This window comes from Amblyraja radiata, chromosome 20, assembly GCF_010909765.2.
Source record: "Amblyraja radiata isolate CabotCenter1 chromosome 20, sAmbRad1.1.pri, whole genome shotgun sequence".
Lineage (NCBI taxonomy): Eukaryota > Metazoa > Chordata > Chondrichthyes > Rajiformes > Rajidae > Amblyraja > Amblyraja radiata.
The window spans coordinates 37,432,182-37,453,484 of NC_045975.1; the positions used below are offsets into that span (position 1 = coordinate 37,432,182).

Genomic DNA, 21,303 nt, shown 5'->3' on the forward strand with positions numbered 1-21,303 from the left:
TCATCCCTTCAAAGTCTCCTTTCTTTAGGTTGAGGACCCTAGTCTTTGAATTAACCACTCTCCATCCTAATGTAGAATTCCACCATATTATTGTCACTGTTGCCCAAGGGGCTTTGCACAACAAGATCACTAACTAATCCTTCCTCATTCCACAATACCCAGTCTAGGATGGCCTGTCCTCTAGACGGTTCCTCAACATATTGGTTTAAAAACCCATCCTGTATATAATAATAATAATAATACATTTTATTTATGGGCGCCTTTCAAGAGTCTCAAGGACACCTATGTTCCAGGAAATCTTCCTCAGTGCTGCTGGCAATTTTGTTGGCCCAATCTATATGTAGATTAAAGTCACCCATGATAACTGCTGTACCTTTGCTACACGCGTCCCTAATTTCCTGCTTGATGCTGTCCCCAACCTCCCTACTGCTGCTTGCTGGTCTGTGTACAACTCCAACAAACGTATTCTGCCCTTGGCTATTTCGCAGTTCTACCCATACTGATTCTACAGCATCCAATCTAATTACTCTCCTTGCTATGGCATTAATCTCTTCTTTAATCAGCAATGCCACCCCACCTCCTCTTCCTTTCTGTCTATCCTTCCTGAATATTGAATACCCCTGTATGTTTAGCTCCCAGCCTTGGTCACCCTGGAGCCATATATCCTCTCCCTTATATCTATATAGCTATATCATATCCCTTAACTACTAACTACACATTCAATTCATCCACCTCATTTCGAATGCTCCTCGCATTAAGGCACAAAGCTTTCAGGTTAGTTTTTCTTATCTACTTTCTACCTTTTGCTTCTGTCCTCCTTTTATGGCCCTCTGTCTTCTTGCATTGGTTCCCACCCTATACAGTATGTGAACGTGATGTTCAAATGACCAGTTTCACTTTTGCTGTCAGTTGTTGATTTTGCCTGTGCATGTGAATACATAGGCTCTTGCCATTTGATAGACAGCCTGGAGACTTGGACAGACTTCTCAAAACCCAAATGGGGAAGTTTGATGTGGAAACTTAGCCAACGCCTTGATTAGATGGAAGCTGCCCTAAGTGCTTTTGCAAAGCCTTGTGACCACGTATTTTGGAGCTTCTAGTATTTATTATTAGGGGGCGACACAGTGGCGATGGGCCAGCAAAGTGGCAGAGTTGCTGCCTTACAGCGCTAGAGACCCAGGTTCAATCCTGCCTAAGGGGGCTATCTGCATGGAGTTTGTACATTCTCCCAGTGACCGCGTGGGTTTTGTCTGGGTGCTCTGGTGTCCTCCCACATACCAAAGACATGCGGGTTTGTAGGTTAATTGGCTTTTGTAAATTGTTTCTAGTGTGTAGGATAGAACTAGTGAACAGGGATCGCTGGTCGTTGCGGACTTAGTGGGCCGAAGGGCCTGTTTCCACGCTGTATTTCTAAAATTGAAACGTATTTCCCTCCCCCCCCCTTTCAATTAACTGTTATCCTGTTCCACCACCATTATAGGGCGGATAATTGTAGTCAGTGAAGTGTACAGGAACATGACCCATCCTATGGTAGAAAGGAGTAAACAGGCAGTTGGAAGTGAAATAGACAATGTTTGTGTGGGGGAAAAGGCATTCTCACCAAGAACAGTTCAACAAAAATAATGTATTTAAATCGGAAATTTCATTCTTATCTTAGTTTAGTTTAGAGATACAGCGTGGGAACAGGCCATTCGGCCCACAGTGTCCGTGCCAACTAACGATCAGCTCGTACACTAACACTATTCTACACACTAGGGCCAATTTAGAATTTTGCCAAGCCAATTGGCCTACAAACCTGTACGTCTTTTGAATGTGGGAGGAAACCGGAGCACCAGGAGAAAACTCACGAGGTTACAGGGAGAATATACCAGCTCTGTACGCACAGCAGACGTAGTCAGGATCGAACCTGGACATCTGCCGTTGTAAGGCAGCGACTCTACCACTGTGTCACCGTAGCGCCCTTGTTTCTTTGAAACCTGGATTAACCAAATATTACAATTTTGAAGGAAGGAATTAGGACCAGCTTGCTAGCACCAGTCCTTCACATATGCTGTTTAGTTAGGTCCATGCTGCTGCATTTCCTGATTTTAAAATGATACTACTTTGACTACAAAGCACCTTTTGATAGCCTAGAAAGACACAGTTGCTTAGGAAATAAAGACCATCGAGACACTTTTTTTTAGAGAAACGGTTCGATTAAGGGGTAAAGGTTTACAGGCTAATGGAAACTAAATAGGAACAACAGACCCTCGTAATGATGATCACAGAACCATTGGATTGTCATAAAAATTCATATGCTTCACAAATGCTCATTGAAGGGCAGGATCTGCCATCGTACCCATTCTTTTGTGCAACTCTAGACCCACCAAACTGGTTGATTCTTCGTGTCCGCTGAAGTTGTCCAGCGCGTCACCCAGTTCATGGAAGGTCAGGGATGGCAGTAAATGTTGAACTTGCCAGCTACACATCGGGAAAAAACATGGAATCTGTGGTGCTTTTGTCTTCATAACATGGAACTCTTTATGAATCACAGTCTTTTAATGCACAATTAAATTGAAGATTGACGTTTTGTTGTGGAAAAGTCCTGACTGCTATGTGGGAATAGCATAGTTCAGGCTCCATGCTGGCGTGATGTTTGTGAGGTTCGTCAGGTGCTTGATGTGTACAATAGGGAGAGTAATGCCATTCATCACTTGTTTACAGTGATTGGGTCACTAGTTTTCCCCGCACCAAAGATGTCATGAGCCAGTCACAAGGAAGCGTGTTTTCATCGCTCCCCATTCACTGCAGCTTGTGAATTAAAGAGCCACGCACTCATTATTCACACTTCTGCAACCTGTTGCACAAAACGCTGGAAGCTGCTTTCACTTTTGGAGGCTGTCACCATCGGCCAGTGTGACATTGGGTGCAGTGCACAGGCACGTCTATGGCAGCTAACCAGCTGGGTACATGCAGTGGAACATATATCCAACTTTTACCAAAGCTTTCAAAGCTAAATACAATGATCAACTTTTACATGGAAGCTGTCTGCTCCCTGATACCCAATCCCTGATGTCAGATTTCTGTTGTTAAAGAACAGTCATTTGCTTGTGAGTTATATCAAGCTGGCTTCTGCTTGCCTGAAGCTGAGGCTCAGTTGAAGCATAAAGATGTTAGACGGCTTCTGGAAGTAGAAACCTGTACCGCTGAGAGCTGCCCAGAGGTGAAGCTCATTGCTGCCGGGCACCGTGTGATTCTTGCAGACTGGTAATGGAATGGCCATGCCGGGCACAAAGTCCTGCAAACGGCTGTTGGACTCCCCCATGCTCCTTGATATTTCCTTACATTCTGTCAGGCAGAGGATGCACCAAGTATTTCACCATGCGCCTGCCCTTCCACGTATGCCATCATCTGTGTATTATGGAGCGGTTTGCTGTTTGCACATCAGTTTTCCTGTGCACCTGTCTAGGGCTGGTGCAGCAGATCTATCTACACGATAAGCACACCTCCAAATAGTCACCTTGATTGTCAGCCAATAGTTGCTGCATTGTGATATTAAACAGAGTGATGTAGCATCCAATAGGGCGGCACGGTGGCGCAGCGTTAGACTTGCAGCACCAGAGGCCTGGGTTCAATCCTGACCACGGGTGCTGTTTGTACGGAGTTTATACGTACTCCCCGTGACTGCGTGGGTTTTCTCTGAGATCTTACATTTCCTCCCGCACGCCAAAGACGTACAGGTTTGTAGGTTCATTGGCTTGGCATAAATGCAAATTGTCCCTAGCATGAGTAGGATAGTGTTAATGTGCAAGGATTGTCGGTCGGTGTGGACTCGGTGAACCAAAGGGCCTGTTTCCGCGCTGTATCACCAAACTAAACTATACACCTCCTCCTTTCTATCTTGCCGCTTCTCCCCTAAGGAATATGATTCTGACACAATTGCTAGGGGGAGATCTTCTCCAAAGTGTCTGTTTCAATAGATACTACAGTGGCACAACAGTGGTAACTGACTCGCATGGAGATACCTTTGGATAGACACTTTAATTGCTGTGAGGGAAGAATGTACAGTGTGTGTCCAAATACTTGCACACTTAGGTTATTCATCTTGACCTTAGTGTGACACAGCAAGGATCTTAGTAATACTTTCTTCTTTGGTTTCAAGTTCAAAGATGATTGCATCCAAGTGTATTCTTTGGGCGGTGAGATGGTTGATGAGTCTCAGGAGGCATTCATTGATTCTAACAGTGGAGTCACTCAGGCACATTGTCAGCTCACTTTTGTCAGTTTATCGCCACAAAGGTTGGTTGCGGTAAAACGACAGGGGTGTAAGGGGTCACTTTTCTGGTCAGTAGAATGCATCCCAAAGAGAGGTGCTCAGTCAGGGTTACAGCTGCTAAATCACACATCTGCCTCATGCAAGTGATTAGAAACAATATTAGAATTGTTGCCTAAATGTCAGGTCAGTGGAGGATCTTCCAGACATCGCAACCCTGTTCCTATTCACTCTCCCTAAGGGCGGAACAGTGGTGTAGCTGGTAGAGCCGCCCGCGGCCTCACATCGCCAGGGAGCGGGATTCCATCCTAACCTTAGGTGCTGAATGTATGGAGTTTGCAAGTTCTCCCTATGACTGCGTGGGTTGCCTCCAGGTGCTCTGGCTTCCTCCCACATCGCAAAGATGTGTGTGTTTGTAGGTTAATTGTAAATTAACTGTAAATTGCCCTTAGTGTGTCGGGAGTGGATGGGAGAGTGGGATAAACTAGTGTGAACAGGCAAATTATGTGAACTCGGTTGGCCAAAGGGTCCAGTTCTAAGCTGCTTTTCTAAAGATGCACGTGCCTTGAGATATTTGATACGAGTGGCAATTGCACACCAGCTACCACACAAATCTGACAAGAATGGTATTAATAGGTCCTTGACCCCTATGACAGGGGACGTTGGTTTTATACATGCCTTTCACAGCTGCTGATGGTGACCATTTCTGCCTCTGCAGCGTGTTGACCCATTCCTTCTCTCCAGAGATGCTGCTTGTCCCGCTGAGTTACTCCAGCAATTTTGTGTCTATCTTTGGTTTAAACCAGCATCTGCAGTTCCTTCCTACACATGCCGGCGGTTTTCATGGCGGTGGTGTCTGCTTGCATAGAGGTGCTTCAGGCGATCATGTCACACCGATGCTCATCAGGAGAAGTATCCTCCCCCTGTCTGATGCTGGAGGCATGTTTCCACTGAGCATAGTGATCATATCTCCAGGGAGCAATTTAATTTCTTGGGAGACATCTTTAGTGACATTGTTTAACGACATGGTCCACATAAATAAACATTGGTCTCAGCCACAAGAGGGCGCCATCCCACTCTCCTTGCAATAATGTCTTGTGATATTTTGCAGCCACTTGTGAAGGCAGTCAGAACCTTGATTTAATATATCATCCAATAGATGGCACCTCCCGCACTACCCTGATGCTCAGCAGTGCAGTAGTCCCTCAGCATATCGCTCCAAAGTGTAACATGCTTTCAGTGTATCCTTATAAATCATGTTTCTCGGGGTATCTACATTGTATTAGTTGTTTAAGTTACGACATTGGATGGAAGCTGCATATCAAATCTCGTTGCACCTATGTGCAATGACAATAAAAGATATTATTATTATTATTATTATTAGATAGACACAAAAAGCTGGAGTAACTCAGCGGGTAAGACAGCATCTCTGGAGGAAAGGAATAGGTGACATTTCAGGTCGAGACCTTTCTTCAGACTGAGAGTCAGAAGAAAGGGAAACGAGAGATATAGAGAGATATAGAACAAATGAATGAAAGATATGCTAAAAAGTAACGATGGTGAAGGAAACGGGCCACTGTTAGCTGTGGACAGACAATGGGACTCAACAAGACAGCTTTGAATAGTACAACGACTTGGGTAGGGGAGAGTCAGAGAGAGAGGGTTACTTGAGGTTAGAGAAATCAATATTCATACCGCTTGGTTGTAAGCTGCCCAAGCAAAATATGAGGTGCTGTTCCTCCAATTTGCGTTTGGCCTCACTCTGACAATAGGGGCAGGTCCAGGACAGAAAGGTCAGTATGGGGCTGGAAGGGGATTAAAGTGTTTGGCAACCGGGAGATCAGATAGAACTGAGCGAAGGTGTTCCGTCAAACGATCGCCCGGTCTATGATTGGTTTTGCTGATGTATATGAGTCCACACCTTGAGGTTGGAGGAGGTGCAAGTGAGCCTCTGCCTCACCTGAAAGGACTGTCGGGGTCCCTGGACAGAGTCGAGGGAGGAGGTATAGGGACAGGTGTTGCATCTCCTGTGGTTGCAAAGGAAGGTACCCGAGGAGGGGTTGGTTTGGGGGTGGGAAGAGATGAGTTAACCAGGGAGTTGCGGAGCGAACGGCCATTGCAGAGGCAGAAAGGGGTGGAGATGGGAAGATGAGATTAATGGTGGGATCCTGTTGGAGGTGGCGAAAATGTCAGAGGATTACGATGGCTGATGGGGTGAAATGTAAGAACGAGGGGGACTCTATCTCTTGTTGCGCTTCAACAGGTGTATGGTAGAGAGAACACTGACTGGTTGCATCATGGCCTGGTTCGGCAAATCAAACATCCAGAAACAAAGCAGATTACAGAGAGCACTAGACATTGTCAGGGACTGACCTCCACACCATCGAAGCACTGCCTCAAAAGGCAGCCAATATCATCAAACAGTCACATGACCCTGCTCTCACTGTTCCATACATTGAGAAGAGACATCTTCAACCATGACCACCAAGTTGAAGAATAGCTTCTTACCGGCGACCATCAGGCTCTTGAACACTACGTAACACTAACCTCAGCTACAATTAACTTCTATGGACTCTTTGATTGAACTGCAGACTTTAGATTTATGGTACATTAGACATTTAAACACTCTTGACGCTTGACTTGACTCTTGGGATTAGATCAAGATCATGTCTCATTGAACGGCAGAGTGGGCTGGAGAGGCTTCTGCTATTCATGAAGGTGAGTGGTAATACAATGAGATTCCCCTCTTAGTGACATTCCACTTTTTCAATGTAGTTTACATTGTACCAGTGTCTTGTCATAGTCATCAATGAAGAGGTTGGATTATATGGCTTCTCTGCCTATTTATCTCTCCCTTTATATCTCTCTCATGCCCCTCACTTTTTCTATCTCCTTCTCTCTTACCCCTCTCCCCCTCTCTCCCTCCTCTCCCCCCCCCCTCCCTCTCCCCCCCCTCGCCCCCCCCCCCCTCTCTCCCCCCTTCCCACTCTTTCTTTTCTCCTCTTTTCTTTTTCTCTCTCTTTCTTTTTCTCTCTCTTTTTCTCTCTTTCTCTCTCTCTCTTTTCCTCTCTCATTCTGTACTGCATTCTCTTGCTCTTTCCTGCTTTCTCCTGTCTCCTTTGTGGCTGCCTGCTATCTGAGTTCTCAGTGATAACTTGTGGCTGCTTTTCTTGCAGGTTGTGGTACTGTGCTATGACCAAGTGCAGTAAGAAGGATGTCTACAGTGTCTACCACTGATAATGATTATGGTAAGGCATTTTGTTCTTCAATATGACACTTTAACACCAACAAAATTATTTGATGCAAGTTTTTACATATGTATGCACTCTTTCTATGTTTGCTTTCAAAATCGCATTACAGTATTCACATTAACCACTTACTCGTGCCCAAGTAGTTAAACAGAAGATTATGGAGAGGGAAGTGTGGAGGGATATAGAAAGAGGGAGGAGATCCAAGAGTCTTGGCTTGAGGGCAGGACCAATACAGTAGATGCTGGGCTTCACGGCAATCCTCCAGCTCAATGTCTTGACCACGGCATTATCTTTTCAGCAAACCTCTCAATCACAAACAGATACCTCAATCCCGCCACAGTCTTAAATTGCATCTAATGTTTCTTTACATGAGATCTGTCTTGGAAATGGCAAAAAAGTCAAGCAAATAACAGGATATGTTCAAGCAAAAGAGCATAGGACCAGAAGTCAGCCGTTTAGCCCTTCGAGCCTGTCCTGCCATCCCAAATAAAATGGTTTAAGAAGGAACTGCAGATGCTGGAAAATCGAAGGTACACAAAAATGCTGGAGAAACTCAGCGAGTGCAGCGGCACCTATGGAGCGAAGGAAATAGGCAACGTTTCGGGCCGAAACCCTTCTTCAGACCTGTTATTGAATTCCACAGACTCATCCCTTTTCTCCACAGATGCTGCCTGACCTGCTGAGTTACTCCAGTACTTTGTGTCTATCCACAGTTGGCTTTATATCTATATATCCCTTAATACTAGGCATTAACTAAAAGATCTAAATTAACCATTTCCTGTGCATCAGTTGGTGTTTGCCTTCACTAGGGACACACAGGTTTGCTACTGCCATTCCTCTGTGCCTGCCTCTAATTTGTAGACTATGCACCCAACCAGTGGAAATAATTAATATGTATTTAACCTTCCAGTTATCTTGCACACTTCAGTCATACAAGTTACTAAAATCTCAGGAAAACAACCCTAGTTTATATATGTTTCAGTATGACTGCCTGGGTTTCCTCTGGGTGCTCTGGTTTCCTCCTATTTTACAAAGACACGTAGGTTTGTAGGTTAATAGGCTTCTGTAAATTGTCAATAGTGTGTAGGATAGACAATAGACAATAGGTGCAGGAGTGGGCCATTCAGCCCTTCGAGCCAGCACCGCCATTCAATGTGATCATGGCTGATTATCCCCAATCAGTACCCCGTTCCTGCCTTCTCCCCATATCCCCTGACTCCGCTATCTTTAAGAGCCCTATCTAGCTCTCTCTCGAAAGTATCCAGAGAACCAGCCTCCACCACCCTCTGATGCAGAGAATTCCACAGACTCACAACTCTCTGTGAGAAAATGTGTTTCCTCATCTCCTTACCTCTTATTCTTAAACTGTAGCCCCTGGTTCTGGACTCCCCCAACATCGGGAACATGTTTCCTGCCTCTAGCGTGTCCAAACCCTTAATAATCTTATATGTTACAATAAGATCCCCTCTGATCCTTCTAAACTCCAGAGTATACAAGCCCAGCCGCTCCATTCTCTCAGCATATGACAGTCCCGCCATCCCGGGAATTAACCTAGTAAACCTTGCACTCCCTCAATAGCAAGAATGTCCTTCCTCAAATTAGGAGACCAAAACTTCACACAATACTCCAGGTGTGGTCTCACTAGGGCCCTGTACAACTGCAGAAGGACCTCTTTGCTACTATACTCAACTTTTCTTGTTATGAAGGCCAACATGCCATTCGCTTCCTTCACCGCCTGCTGTACCTGCATGCTTACTTTCATTGACTGACGAACAAGGTCCCCCAGATCCCGTTGTACTTCCCCTTTTCCCAACTTGACACCATTTAGATAATAATCTGCCTTCCTGTTTTTGCTACCAAAGTGGATAACCTCACATTTATCCACATTAAACTGCATCTACCCACTCACCCAACCTGTCCAAGTCACCCTGCATTCTCATAGCATCCTCCTCACAGTTCATACTGCCACCCAGCTTTGTGTCATCTGCAAATTTGCTAATGTTACTTTGAATCCCTTCATCTAAATCATTGATGTATATTGTAAATAGCTGCGGTCCCAGCACCGAGCCTTGCGGTACCCCACTAGTCACTGCCTGCCATTCTGGAAGGGACAAGTTAATTCCTACTCTTTGTTTCCTGTCTGCCAACTAATTTTCTATCCATGTCAGCACTACCCCCAATACCATGTGCCCTAATTTTGCCCACTAATCTCCTATGTGGGACCTTATCAAATGCTTTCTGAAAGTTCAGGAACACTACAACCACTGGTTCTCCCTTGTCCATTTTCCTAGTTACATCCTCAAAAAATTCCAGAAGATTAGTCAAGCATGATTTCCCCTTCGTAAATCCATGTTGACTCGGACCGATCCTATTACTGCTATCCAAATGTGCCGCTGTTTCATCTTTTATAATTGACTCCAGCATCTTCTCCACCACCGATGTCAGGCTAACTGGTCTATAATTCCCTGCTTTCACAATCCCGCCTTTCTTAAAAAGTTGGATGACATTAGCTACCCTCCAATCCACAGGAACTGATCCTGAATCTATAGGACATTGGAAAATTATCACCAATATATCCACGATTTCTAGAGCCACTTCCTTAAGTACCCTGGGATGCAGACCATCAGGCCCTGGGGATTTATCAGCCTTCAGTCCCATCAGTCTATACAACACCATTTCCTGCCTAATGTGGATTTCCTTCAGTTCCTCCGTCACCCCAGATCCTCTGGCCACTAGTATAGCAGGAAGATTGTTTGTGTCCTCCTTAGTGAAGACGGATCCAAAGTACCTGTTCAACTCACCTGCCATTTCCTTGTTCCCCATAATAAATTCACCTTTTTCAGTCTTCAAGGGTCTAACTTTGGTCTTAACTATTTTTTTCCTCTTTACATACGTATAGAAGCTTTTACTATCCTCCTTCATATTCTTGGCTAGCTTACCTTCGTACCTCATCTTTTCTCCCCGTATTGCCTTTTTAGTTATCTTCTGCTCTTTAAACATCACCCAATCCTCTTGCTTCCCGCTCATCTTTGCTATGTTGAACTTCTCTTTTATTTTTATACTGTCCCTGATGTCCCTTGTCAGCCACGGTCGTCCCTTACACCAGAAATTCCTGCCATTGTTGTTCCATTGTCATCCCTGCTAGGGTATCTTTCCATTCAACTTTGACCAGCTCCTCCCTCATGGCTCCATAGTCCCCTTTATTCAACTGTAACACTGACACCTCCGATTTACCCTTCTCCCTCTCCAATTGTAGATTAAACCTGGCCATATTATGGTCACTACCTCCTAATGGCCCCTTAACCTCAAGTTCCTTTATCATGCCAATTTTAACTCCTGATTCAACTTGCACCCTATATCCAGGCTACTGTTTGGGGGCCTGTACATAAATCCCATTAGGGTCTTATTACCCTTACAATTCCTTAGTTCTATCCATACTGACTCCACATCTCCAGTTTCAATGTCACCCCTTGCAAGGGACTGAATTCCATTCCTCACCAACAGAGCTACACCACCCCCTCTGCCCACCTGTCTGTCTTTTTGATAGGAGGTATATCCTTGAATATTCCGTTTCCATCCCTGGCCCTCTTGCAGCCATGTGTCTGTTAATCCCACAACATCATACTTGCCAATTTCTAACTGAGCCTCAAGCTCGTCCACTTTATTTCTTATACTTCGCGCATTCATATACAACATTTTGGCCTCAGTATTCACCTCCCCTCTCACACCGCTCACAATTGGCCCTGACCTTACTCTCTTATCCCTTCTCGAACTTTCCTTCACATTAATTTGGGAGTCTTTTGTAACTTTTCCTGTACTCACTTCCCCTTCAACTCCATCTTTATACTCCCAATTTGTCAATCCCTCCCCTCCCATTATTTAGCTTAAACCCACACGTGTAGCCTTGAAAACCTGCCTGCCAGAACGTCGGTCCCCCTCCAGTTAAGGTGTAACCCGTCCCATTTGTACAGGTCGCCCCTACCCCAGAGGATGTAACGGTGATTGCAGTCATCATGGACTCGGTGGGCTGAAGTGCCTGTTTCCACGCTGTATCATAAAAAAATAAAATAAAATAAAAACCTATTTGTTGCATTCCAAAATAAGATTGATAAATATTTTGTGTCTTGTAGGAGAAAGATTTTTTCTGCACATACCGACCTCACTGGTTGATCAGAACAGGACTCAACCAGACAGCAGGCTTTGGAAAGACCAAGACATTGGGAGGAAAGCAAGATCTCAGCACAATTACTCGGGGTCCCATGACGGAGCAGCTCACAGCTACTGGAATGGAAGTGTGAAAATAGAAAACAGCCTCTTCTTTTCAACCAGCCCAAACCTGGGTGAGGCACTGACCACCGGCTCTGATCTGTGTCTCAGTGGGTTCCTTCCCATATCAGATCCATGCACCACAGAGGAAATAGAGGAATGGCACTGATGGTGATGGTGGGCGGTGGTCAGGGTAGGAGTTAGGGGTGGTTTTACATTGAAAATAGCAGGTGTTGGCCATTCGGCCCTTCGAGCCAGCACCGACATTCAATATGATAAAATCAGTACTCATTTCCTGCTTATTCCCCATATCCCTTGATTCTGTTAGCCCGAAAAGCTAAATCTAACTCTCTTGAGAACATCCAGTGAATTGGCCTCCACTGTCTTCTGTGGCAGATAATTCCACAAATTCACAACTCTCTGGGTGAAAAGGTTTTTCCACATCTCAGTCTGAAATGGCCTACCCTTTTTTCTTAAACTGTGACCCCTAGTCTGGACTTCCCCCAACATCGGAAACATTTTTCCTGCATTTACCCAGCCCAATCCCTTAAGAATTTTATAAGTTTCTATAAGATAGCCTCTCATCCTTTTAAATTCCAGTGAATATAAGCCCAGTAGATCCATTCTTTCATCATATGTCAGTCCTGCCATCCTGTGAATTAACCTGGTGAACCTACGCTGCACTCCCTCAATAGCAAGAATGTCCTTCCACCAATTAGGAGACCAAAACTGCACACAATACTCCAGGTGCGGTCTCACCAGGGCCTTGTGCAACTGCAGTAGGATCTTCTTGCTCCTAAACTCAAATCCTCTCGGCAACATGTAATTTGCTTTCTTCACTTTATATTTCAATACCATCAAGCAATCCCAGTGCCCCACTAATTATTTCTATCCTCTTACTGTTCCTGTCAACTTACCACAGAGCTATCACTCACCTTTACACCACAGGTAATTTACCTACCAAACACATTGATTTAGAAACATAGAAACATAGAAAATAGGTGCAGGAGGAGGCCATTTGGCCCTTCGAGCCAGCACCGCCATTCATTGTGATCATGGCTGATCGTCCCCTATCAATAACCCGTGCCTGCCTTCTCCCCATATCCCTTGATTCCACTAGCCCCTAGAGTTCTATCTAATGCCCCTGTCCCACTTAGGAAACCTGAACGGAAACCTCTGGAGACTTTGCGCCCCACCCAAGGTTTCCGTGCGGTTCCCGGAGGTTTTTGTCAGTCTCTCTACCTGCTTCCACTACCTGCAACCTCCGGCAACCACATGCAACCTCCGGGAACCGCTCGGAAACCTTGGATGGGGCGCGAAGTCTCCAAAGGTTTCCGTTCAGGTTTCCTAAGTGGGACAGGGGCATTACTCTCTCTTAAATCCATCCAATGACTTGGCCTCCACTGCCCCCTTTGGCAGGGAATTCCACAAATTCACAACTCTCTGGGTGACAATGTTTGTTCTCACCTCAGTCTTAAATGGCCTCCCCTTTATTCTAAGACTGTGGCCCCTGGTTCTGGACTCACCCAACATTGGGAACATTTTTCCTGCATCTAGCTTGTCCAGTTGTTTTGGGACGTGGGAAGAAGCTGGATGCCCAGGGGAAGCCCATACAGTTACTGTGTAACCTCCACATGGGCAGCACTGGAGAGCAGGATTGAACCTGCAACATTGGAGCTGGGAGAGAGCAGCCCCATTAGCTCACTTTGGGGTGGGATAAGTAGACCAGCAAAGGTGAGTGACCAAGGCCAAGAGAGGGTACAACCAGGAAGGGGAAGGATTGAGAAGAGAGTTATTAAGGCGAGGTTTGGGGAAGATCAGTGAGAAATAGGGTTTGATGAGGGAGAAGGTGAGAAATCTCTAATTGTTGAGTGCTGTAAAATGCCCCATTGACCGACGAGTTGCTGCTCCTCGCTCGTCTTCACTGGAACAGTGTAAAAGGGCAGAATATGAGTGGATAATACATTCTGGAAAACACCAGAAGATAGAAGCAGGAGTCAGGCACGGGGGCTACAAACTTGCCCTGTCATTCAATGTGATGACGGCTGATCTACCTCCCCATAGCCCTCAATTCCCTGCAAAGATTCAACTGCCTTAAATACAGATCTAGTCTCCACAACTCACTGGGGTAGAATAGCAGACGCTCGCTACCCTCTGCAGGAGGACATTTCTACATACCTACTTCCTAAATGATCTTAGATAGACAAAAGTGCTGGAGAAACTCAGCGGGTGCAGCAGCATCTGTGGAGCGAAGGAAATAGGCAACGTTTCGGGACGAAACGTTGCCTATTTCCTTCGCTCCATAGATGCTGCTGCACCCGCTGAGTTTCTCCAGCACTTTTGCCTACCTTCGATTTTCCAGCATCTGCAGTTCCTTCTTAAACTCTCCTAAATGATCTTATCCTGTCCCCTCATTCAGAAGTGAAAACATCTCAACATCTACCCTGTCATGCCCTCTCAGGAACCGGAACAAAACACTTCAACTACCCCTCCCATCCACACATTAACCTTTCTGGCCTTAGCTTCCTCCATTGTCAGAGTGAGGCCCAACGCAAATTGGAGAAACAACACCTCATATTTCCCTTGGGCAGCTTACAGCCCAGCGGTATGAACGCTGACTTCTCCAACTTCAAATAACCCTTGCTTTTCTTGGTTCTTGGTTTCTTGGTCCTCCAAAATATTCCAAATGGAATTTAAACTGGAGGTGGTGGAGGAAGGACTTAAGCCAGAAATGGTTATTGGGAAGAAATTGTAAAGCTTTTCCTATCTCTCTATCCCCTCCCCCTTCCCACTTCTCCGACCAGTCTTACTGTCTGCGACTACATTTTATCTCTGTTTGCTTTATTGTTTCCTTCCCCCAACTATCAATCTATTCTACATTTTCCCTGATCTACATTCCCTTTGTCCTGTTTTCACACCTCACACTTCCTTATCTATATACTTCATTTTCTATGTATCTCCCACTCCCCTGTCAACAGTCTGAAAAAGGGTTTCCGCCTGAAATGTCTCTCCAGAGATGCTGCCTGTCCCGCTGAGTTACTCCAGCATTTTGTGTCTATCTTCGGTGTAAACCAGCATCTGCAGTTCTTTCCTACACAACTTAGCAATTATGCTGCCATATTAGATTGTAGATATGCTAAAGTGAAGCTTGACCAGGGGGGTGGATGGTTGTTAGTAATATGATCTAATAAGAGGAGAAATGTGGCGGGAATAATGGGAGGAAGGAACGAGATTCAGATGAGAGTAGCACATTAGACCAATGGATGATTGAAGGAAGTAGAAGTAAAAGTCGGTAATGGGAGTGGTTTAAGAAAATTAAGATTCAAAGGATGGTTTTGGATACCATTAACGATTTAAATAATTTATAGTGAATTAATAGGAGGAGCATAGAGGAGTGTGAATTTTAAGGCAGTGTTGGCAGAAGGAACTTTCTCGGAGAATTGGCAAATCTCACTGGCAGCCATCAGTGAATGGTCACCACAGAGCACGTGTTCATTGCATGTAATGTGTTCACTCACTCACTGCTCACAGGGTGAGGACTGCCCTGTGACGATGCTTCTCGTTCCACTTGTAATCCTGTCACTCATTGTGTCCCCTGTGTTGTGCACTTCCATCAGCAGAGCAGCATGTGGCGAAGCGGAAGAAAGGGCCTGCCCCGAAGATGCTGGGGAATGAGCTGTGCAGCGTGTGTGGGGACAAGGCCTCCGGCTTCCACTACAATGTGCTGAGCTGCGAGGGCTGCAAGGGCTTCTTTAGACGGAGCGTGATCAAGAGCGCACAGTATTCCTGCAAGAACGGTGGCCAGTGCGAAATGGATTTGTACATGCGCAGGAAGTGTCAGGATTGTCGGCTCCGGAAATGTCAGCAAGCGGGAATGTTGGAACAATGTGAGTCTTCAAAGACAAACAATGGCTGGTCGTGTGAAGCCTGAACGCAACAAAGGTCACACTTTGGCTTGCACCATTGTGGTCTGGTTTACCTAGAATAATTGATAATGTATCGTGTATTTTGTTGTGTTATTGCCTTTAATGTGCCTATAAAGTTGCAGGCAAGAAGAATTCTGTTGTTTTGGTCCAAGTGCTTATGCCAACTAAACACACGTGACTGGTGGCAGAGCGGGAATAACTGACAGACATAGAGTTTCCTAAGAAAATGGGACGAAAGCACAGATATATTTAGGGAAATTGCCATGAAATAGATGGACATAGTGATACCAGCCAGTGTTTATTTACCAAGGGAGAGAGAGACTGAAGACATATCATAGTGTTGATATCTCCCTGAGAAATAGAGATTGAGACCCCCAAATTTCAGATGTCTCATGTTCATAAGTTATAGGAGCAGAATTAGACCATTGGGCCCATTAGATCTACTCAGTCATTCAGTCATATTTGATCACAACCTCATTCTCCTGGATCTCCCCATAACCCCTGACACACGTACTAATCAAGAATCTGCCTTAAAATATCCATTGACTTGGCCTCCGCAGCCATCTGTAGGAATGAATTCCACGGATGTACCACCCTCTGACTAAAGACATTCCTCCTCACCTCCTTTCTATAGGTATGTCCTTTTATTTTGAGGCAATGGCCTCTGGGACTAGACTCTCCCACTAGTGGAAGCATCCTCTCCACATTTACTCTATCCAGGCCTTTCACTATTTGGTAAGTTTCAATGACGTCCCACCTCATTCTTCTAAACTCCAGTGAGTTCTGGCCCAGTGCCTTCAAATGCTCATCATATGTTAACCCAATCATTCCTGGGATCATTCTCGGAAACCTCTGGACCCTCTCCAATGCCAGCACATCCGTCTTCAGAAATGGGGCCCATAACTGCTCACAATCCTCCATATGCGGTCTGACCAGTGCCTTATAGAGCCTCAGCATTACATCCCTTTTTTTATATTCTAGTCCTGTCGACATAAATGCTAGCATTGGATTTGCCTTGCTTACTACCAATTTGACTTACTACCAAATTAACTTTTTGGGAGTCTTGCACCAGCGCTCCCGTGTCCATCTGCACCTCCGATTTCTAAATTATCTCCCCATTTAGAAAATAGTCTACACCATTATTCATAATACCAAACTGCAGTAATCCACATTTTGCTATGCTGTATTCCATCTGTCACTTCATTACCCAATCTCCCAACCTGTCCTTCTGCAGAGTCTCTGCTTTCTCTACACTACATGTGCCTCCACCTATCTTCGTATCATCTGCAAACGTGGCCACAAAGCCTTCAATTCCCTCGTCCAAATCATTGATATATATATACAGAGTGAAAGTAGCAGCATCAGCATCAATTTCATTGTTCTATCTGGGACAATAAAACACTCTTGACATTGCTAGTCACTGGTAGCCAAGCAGTAAAAGCCCCCTTTATTACCACTCTTTGCCTTCTGCCATTCAGCCAACCTGCCATCCATGCTAGTATTCTCTCTCTGACACCATGGGCTCTCATCTTCTTTAGAAGACTCATGTGCAGCATCTTATCAAAGGTCTTCCAGGAAAACAACATCCACTGACTCTCCTTTGTCTATCGAGTGGGGGAGGAGCCATCCTGGGGAACGGCTGCTAACAAGCAGCCGTCCGTTTAATCCATTTTTTCCCCCTAGTTTTTAGTAAGTCTTGTTTTTCGTCTGTAGGAGAAATGGACTTCTTAATGTGGGGGGAAGGAGGTAATCTTACTTCTAGGTCCCTACCTGGTCGGTGAGGCAGCTTTTTCTCCGGGCTGCCCGTCGACCCGTCCTCGTGGCCTACCAGCGGGTGTGGAGCGCCGTTTCCTGGCGGGGACCGCCCAGCACCTCGGCTTCGTTGGCGGCGCAGCGCTGGAGCGCTATCGTGGAGCGGAGCGGGCGATGCCTTGCCTGGGTCGCCGCGCTGGATCGACGCGCTGGAGCTTCGGTGAGCTGTGACCGCCGAGATCAACACCTCCGGTCTGCGGAGCAGAGCGGGCGGCGCCGACTTTAACATCGGGAGCCTGGGAGCTCCAACCCGGTGCGTCCCTGTCGGCTTCGGAAGCCGACAATCCCCTGCTGGGAAGCAGCCGTTCCAGGTGGCCCAGCCGCTGTGAGGACTCTCCCGACGCCGGGGCAACTCCACCCAGCCAGAACGGCCAGGAACATCGGGCCCCCGTAGAGGCAATAGTGGTGGCCTCAATAGGCCTGACATTTGGGAGAACTGGGGATGGGGACTGGACTTTGTGCCTTCCCCCACAGTGGTAACCACTGTGGGGGGATGATTTTTCTGTGTCTAATTACTATGTTAGTCTGTGTCCAAGATGGCTGTCGGAAGGGAGAGTGGACGCTGGCGCGCTTTAGCTGCCGCTGCTCTCTCTTCACATTGTGTTTTTTGATTTTTTTGATTTTGTGTCTTTGGAGCGATTTCTATCTTTAATTTGTATATTGATGATGTCCTTATTATTTATTTTTCTCCGACTATATGTTTTTTTTCTCTTCTGTTAATCTTTGTAAGGTGACCTTGAGATTTGAAAGGCACCCGAAAATAAAATTTATTATTATTATTATTATCCTGCTATTTCAAAGAATTCCAACAGGGTGGTCAGGTAAGACTTTGGCCTATTTTATCATGTGCTTCTTAAGTACTCAGTACTCATCATTTATAATGGCCTCTAAAATCTTACCAACCACTGAAGTAAGGCTAACCGACCTATAGGCTCCACGTTTCTGCTTCGCTCCCTTCTTGAACTGCGGATTAATATTACAATCATCTGGAACCACTCCTGACTCAAGTGATTCTTGAAAGATCACTACTCTCAATCTCACTAGACATTCACAATCTCTAAATCCACCTCTTTCAGACCACTCGGGTATAGCTCACCTGGTCCAGGTGACTGATCCACCTTCAGAACGTTCAATTCCCAAGCACCTTCTCCTTCGTAATAGCCACTAATTTCCACCCCTGACTTGAATTTCTGGCACGTTCGTTCCATCGTGCGGCATGATGCTAAAAACCTATTTAATTAATCTGCCATTTCTTTATTGGGCATTATCACTTCTCCAGCATCAATTTCCAGCAGGCCAATGTCCACTCCTCTTTCTTACTCTTTATATCTCTGAAGAAACTTTTGCTTTCCTCTTTTATTGGCTAGATTACGTTCATATTTCATCTTTTCTCCCCATCTTCTCATCTTTTCTTCGATTGTTTTTTAAAAGCTTCCCATTCCTCTAGCTTCTCACTAATCTTGGCAACGTTATATGCCTTCTCTTTTGGTTTTATTCTCTTTGACTTCCCTTGTCAGCCATGGTCACCTCATTCTCCCATTAGAATCTTTCTTCCTCTTTGGAATGAAAAGATCCCACGCCTTTGGAATTGTTCCCAGAAATTCCTGCCATTGCTTTGAACAATGGTGACTACAGAAGCATGAGAGAGGAGATGGCTAAAGTTGATTGGAAAGGTATCCTAGCAGGAATGATGGTTCCTTGAGGAACAAAGACCAGGCCACAGGCCAGTGTAAGGCCTCCTGCTTTATGTAAGATATGCTTTGACATATACAGGTCAGTGTATAATATCTCACAAAGAGAAAAACCAGTACAATTTCCCACAAGTGACAACCAGTCAGTGTACAGCTATTCCCCTCTTAGAGAGTGAGTGAGTGAAACCGAGTCAGTGTGAATCTGTGCTGAAGTTTATGTTTACTTCCAGGTGTCCTGTCAGAAGAACAGATTCGACGGAAGAAGATGAAGAAGCTGGAGGAAGAAGTGCTGAAAGCAGTGAAGGTGACCCCAGGTTCTCTGTCTGGCTGGGACATTCCAATACTCAATGTGGCACAAGTTGAGATGATCAGCAGACTGGTCACTGCACAACGACAGTGCAACACGCGTTCCTTTAGTGACCGACTGAAAGTGACTGTAAGTTTTGTGCTCTGTAGTGACATTTAGGAGAAACATTGAAGCATAAACCTCCTCAGTGGCACAGTATATCCTGCGACCAGAGTTTACTGAGTTGTCATCACTGGTCAAAACCAGCGATGTATCAATTATAGTGCTTAGAAGGCTGTTATTTATGCCTCACTACAAAATGATGAGAGCAAATTCCAGTCTGATGCTCCAGTGGAATACAAAGGGACCACTGCAGTGTGGGTGGAGCGGTGCAGAGGGACCACTGCAGTGTGGGTGGAGCAGCGCAGAGGGACCACTGCAGTGTGGGTGGAGCAGCGCAGAGGGACCACTGCAGTGTGGGTGGAGCAGCGCAGAGGGACCACTGCAGCGTGGGTGGAGCAGCGCAGAGGGACCACTGCAGTGTGGGTGGAGCAGCGCAGAGGGACCACTGCAGTGTGGGTGGAGCGGTGCAGAGGGACCACTGCAGTGTGGGTGGAGCGGTGCAGAGGGACCACTGCAGTGTGGGTGGAGCGGTGCAGAGGGACCACTGCAGTGTGGGTGGAGCAGCGCAGAGGGACCACTGCAGCGTGGGTGCAGCAGCACAGTGCAAAGATCCTATAGTGAGCAAGACAGATCACTCGACGAAAAAGACGTAGTACGGTCATGGGCAGATTCATGGGTAGTTTTCGGCCCCATTTCCGTAACCAGCTTCCGTCTCAGCATCAAAGACCCCATAGCGGAGCAAAGATACTAGAGCGGAGATGGAAGCCGGTTACGGAAACATCCTCGTAAAAATCAAAGTTATTTGGTAAACATCTTCTCCTCATTTTCAGAATTATAATTTATTAACACAAACTGTTCCCCCGCAACGTTGATTACACTGCGAGTCAGGTCGGGTTACTGAAATGGATGAAAAAAAGGCCCACGTTCCGCTTCGTTGCGTACTACACGTCAGCCCATTGCATTTAGCAGGAGTGGTCTATCTTGCTTGCTATAGGATCTTTGACACAGAGGGACCACTGCAGTGTGGGAGGGGCAGTGAGAGGGACCATTGCAGTGTATGAGGAGTGGTGCAGAGGGACCGCTGCAGTGTGGTTGGAGCGGCGCAGAGGGACCACTGCAACATGGGAGGGGCAGCTCGGGGACCACTGCAATGCTAGGAAGCAATTCAGGGCTAGCACTGCAGTGTTGAGGGGTAATACAGGGGAAACACTGCAGTGTTTGGGCCATAGTACAGGGGGAGTACTGCACCATTAGGGGGCAGTGTTGAGGGAGTGCTGCAGTGTTAGGGGGGAATATGAGGGGCCAGTACTGAGAGAACACTGGGGTTTGAAGGAACATTGCAGTGTGAGGGTGCATCTGGAATTATTTTAACTAATATATGGGGAGCCAGTGGGTAATTCCTAAATGTGTACTTCACATCGTTATTCAACAGTGAGTATGATCTGGGTGATGGTGAGATGAGGGAGGACTGTTGTTAATATTAAGAAGGAGAAAATGTGTTGGGTACATTGAAAAACATTAATGTGGATAAGTATCCATGGGCGGATATAATCTATCCCAGGATTAGATTGCTGGTGTCGTGACAGAGATCTTTGTCTCTTTTTTAGTTACAGACAAGGTCCCAAACCACTGGTGAATAGTTCCATTGTTTAAGAAGAGCAATGGTGACAAACCAGGAAATTATAGGCCAGTGAGC

At 45.9% G+C, this 21,303-nt stretch overlaps 1 protein-coding gene across 2 annotated transcripts in view; it reads left to right on the forward strand.

Moving 5' to 3' along the window:
* LOC116984309 (oxysterols receptor LXR-alpha-like) overlaps positions 1 to 21,303 on the forward strand; it is a 58,972-nt gene that overhangs the window by 20,106 nt on the left and 17,563 nt on the right. For both annotated transcript variants that reach the window (XM_033038423.1, XM_033038422.1), the window contains exons 2-5: positions 7,429 to 7,500; positions 11,634 to 11,843; positions 15,387 to 15,656; positions 19,429 to 19,634. In XM_033038423.1, coding sequence (XP_032894314.1) covers positions 7,467 to 7,500; positions 11,634 to 11,843; positions 15,387 to 15,656; positions 19,429 to 19,634 — 720 coding nt within the window. In that variant the 5' untranslated portion in view covers positions 7,429 to 7,466. The remainder of the gene's footprint in view (positions 1 to 7,428; positions 7,501 to 11,633; positions 11,844 to 15,386; positions 15,657 to 19,428; positions 19,635 to 21,303) is intronic.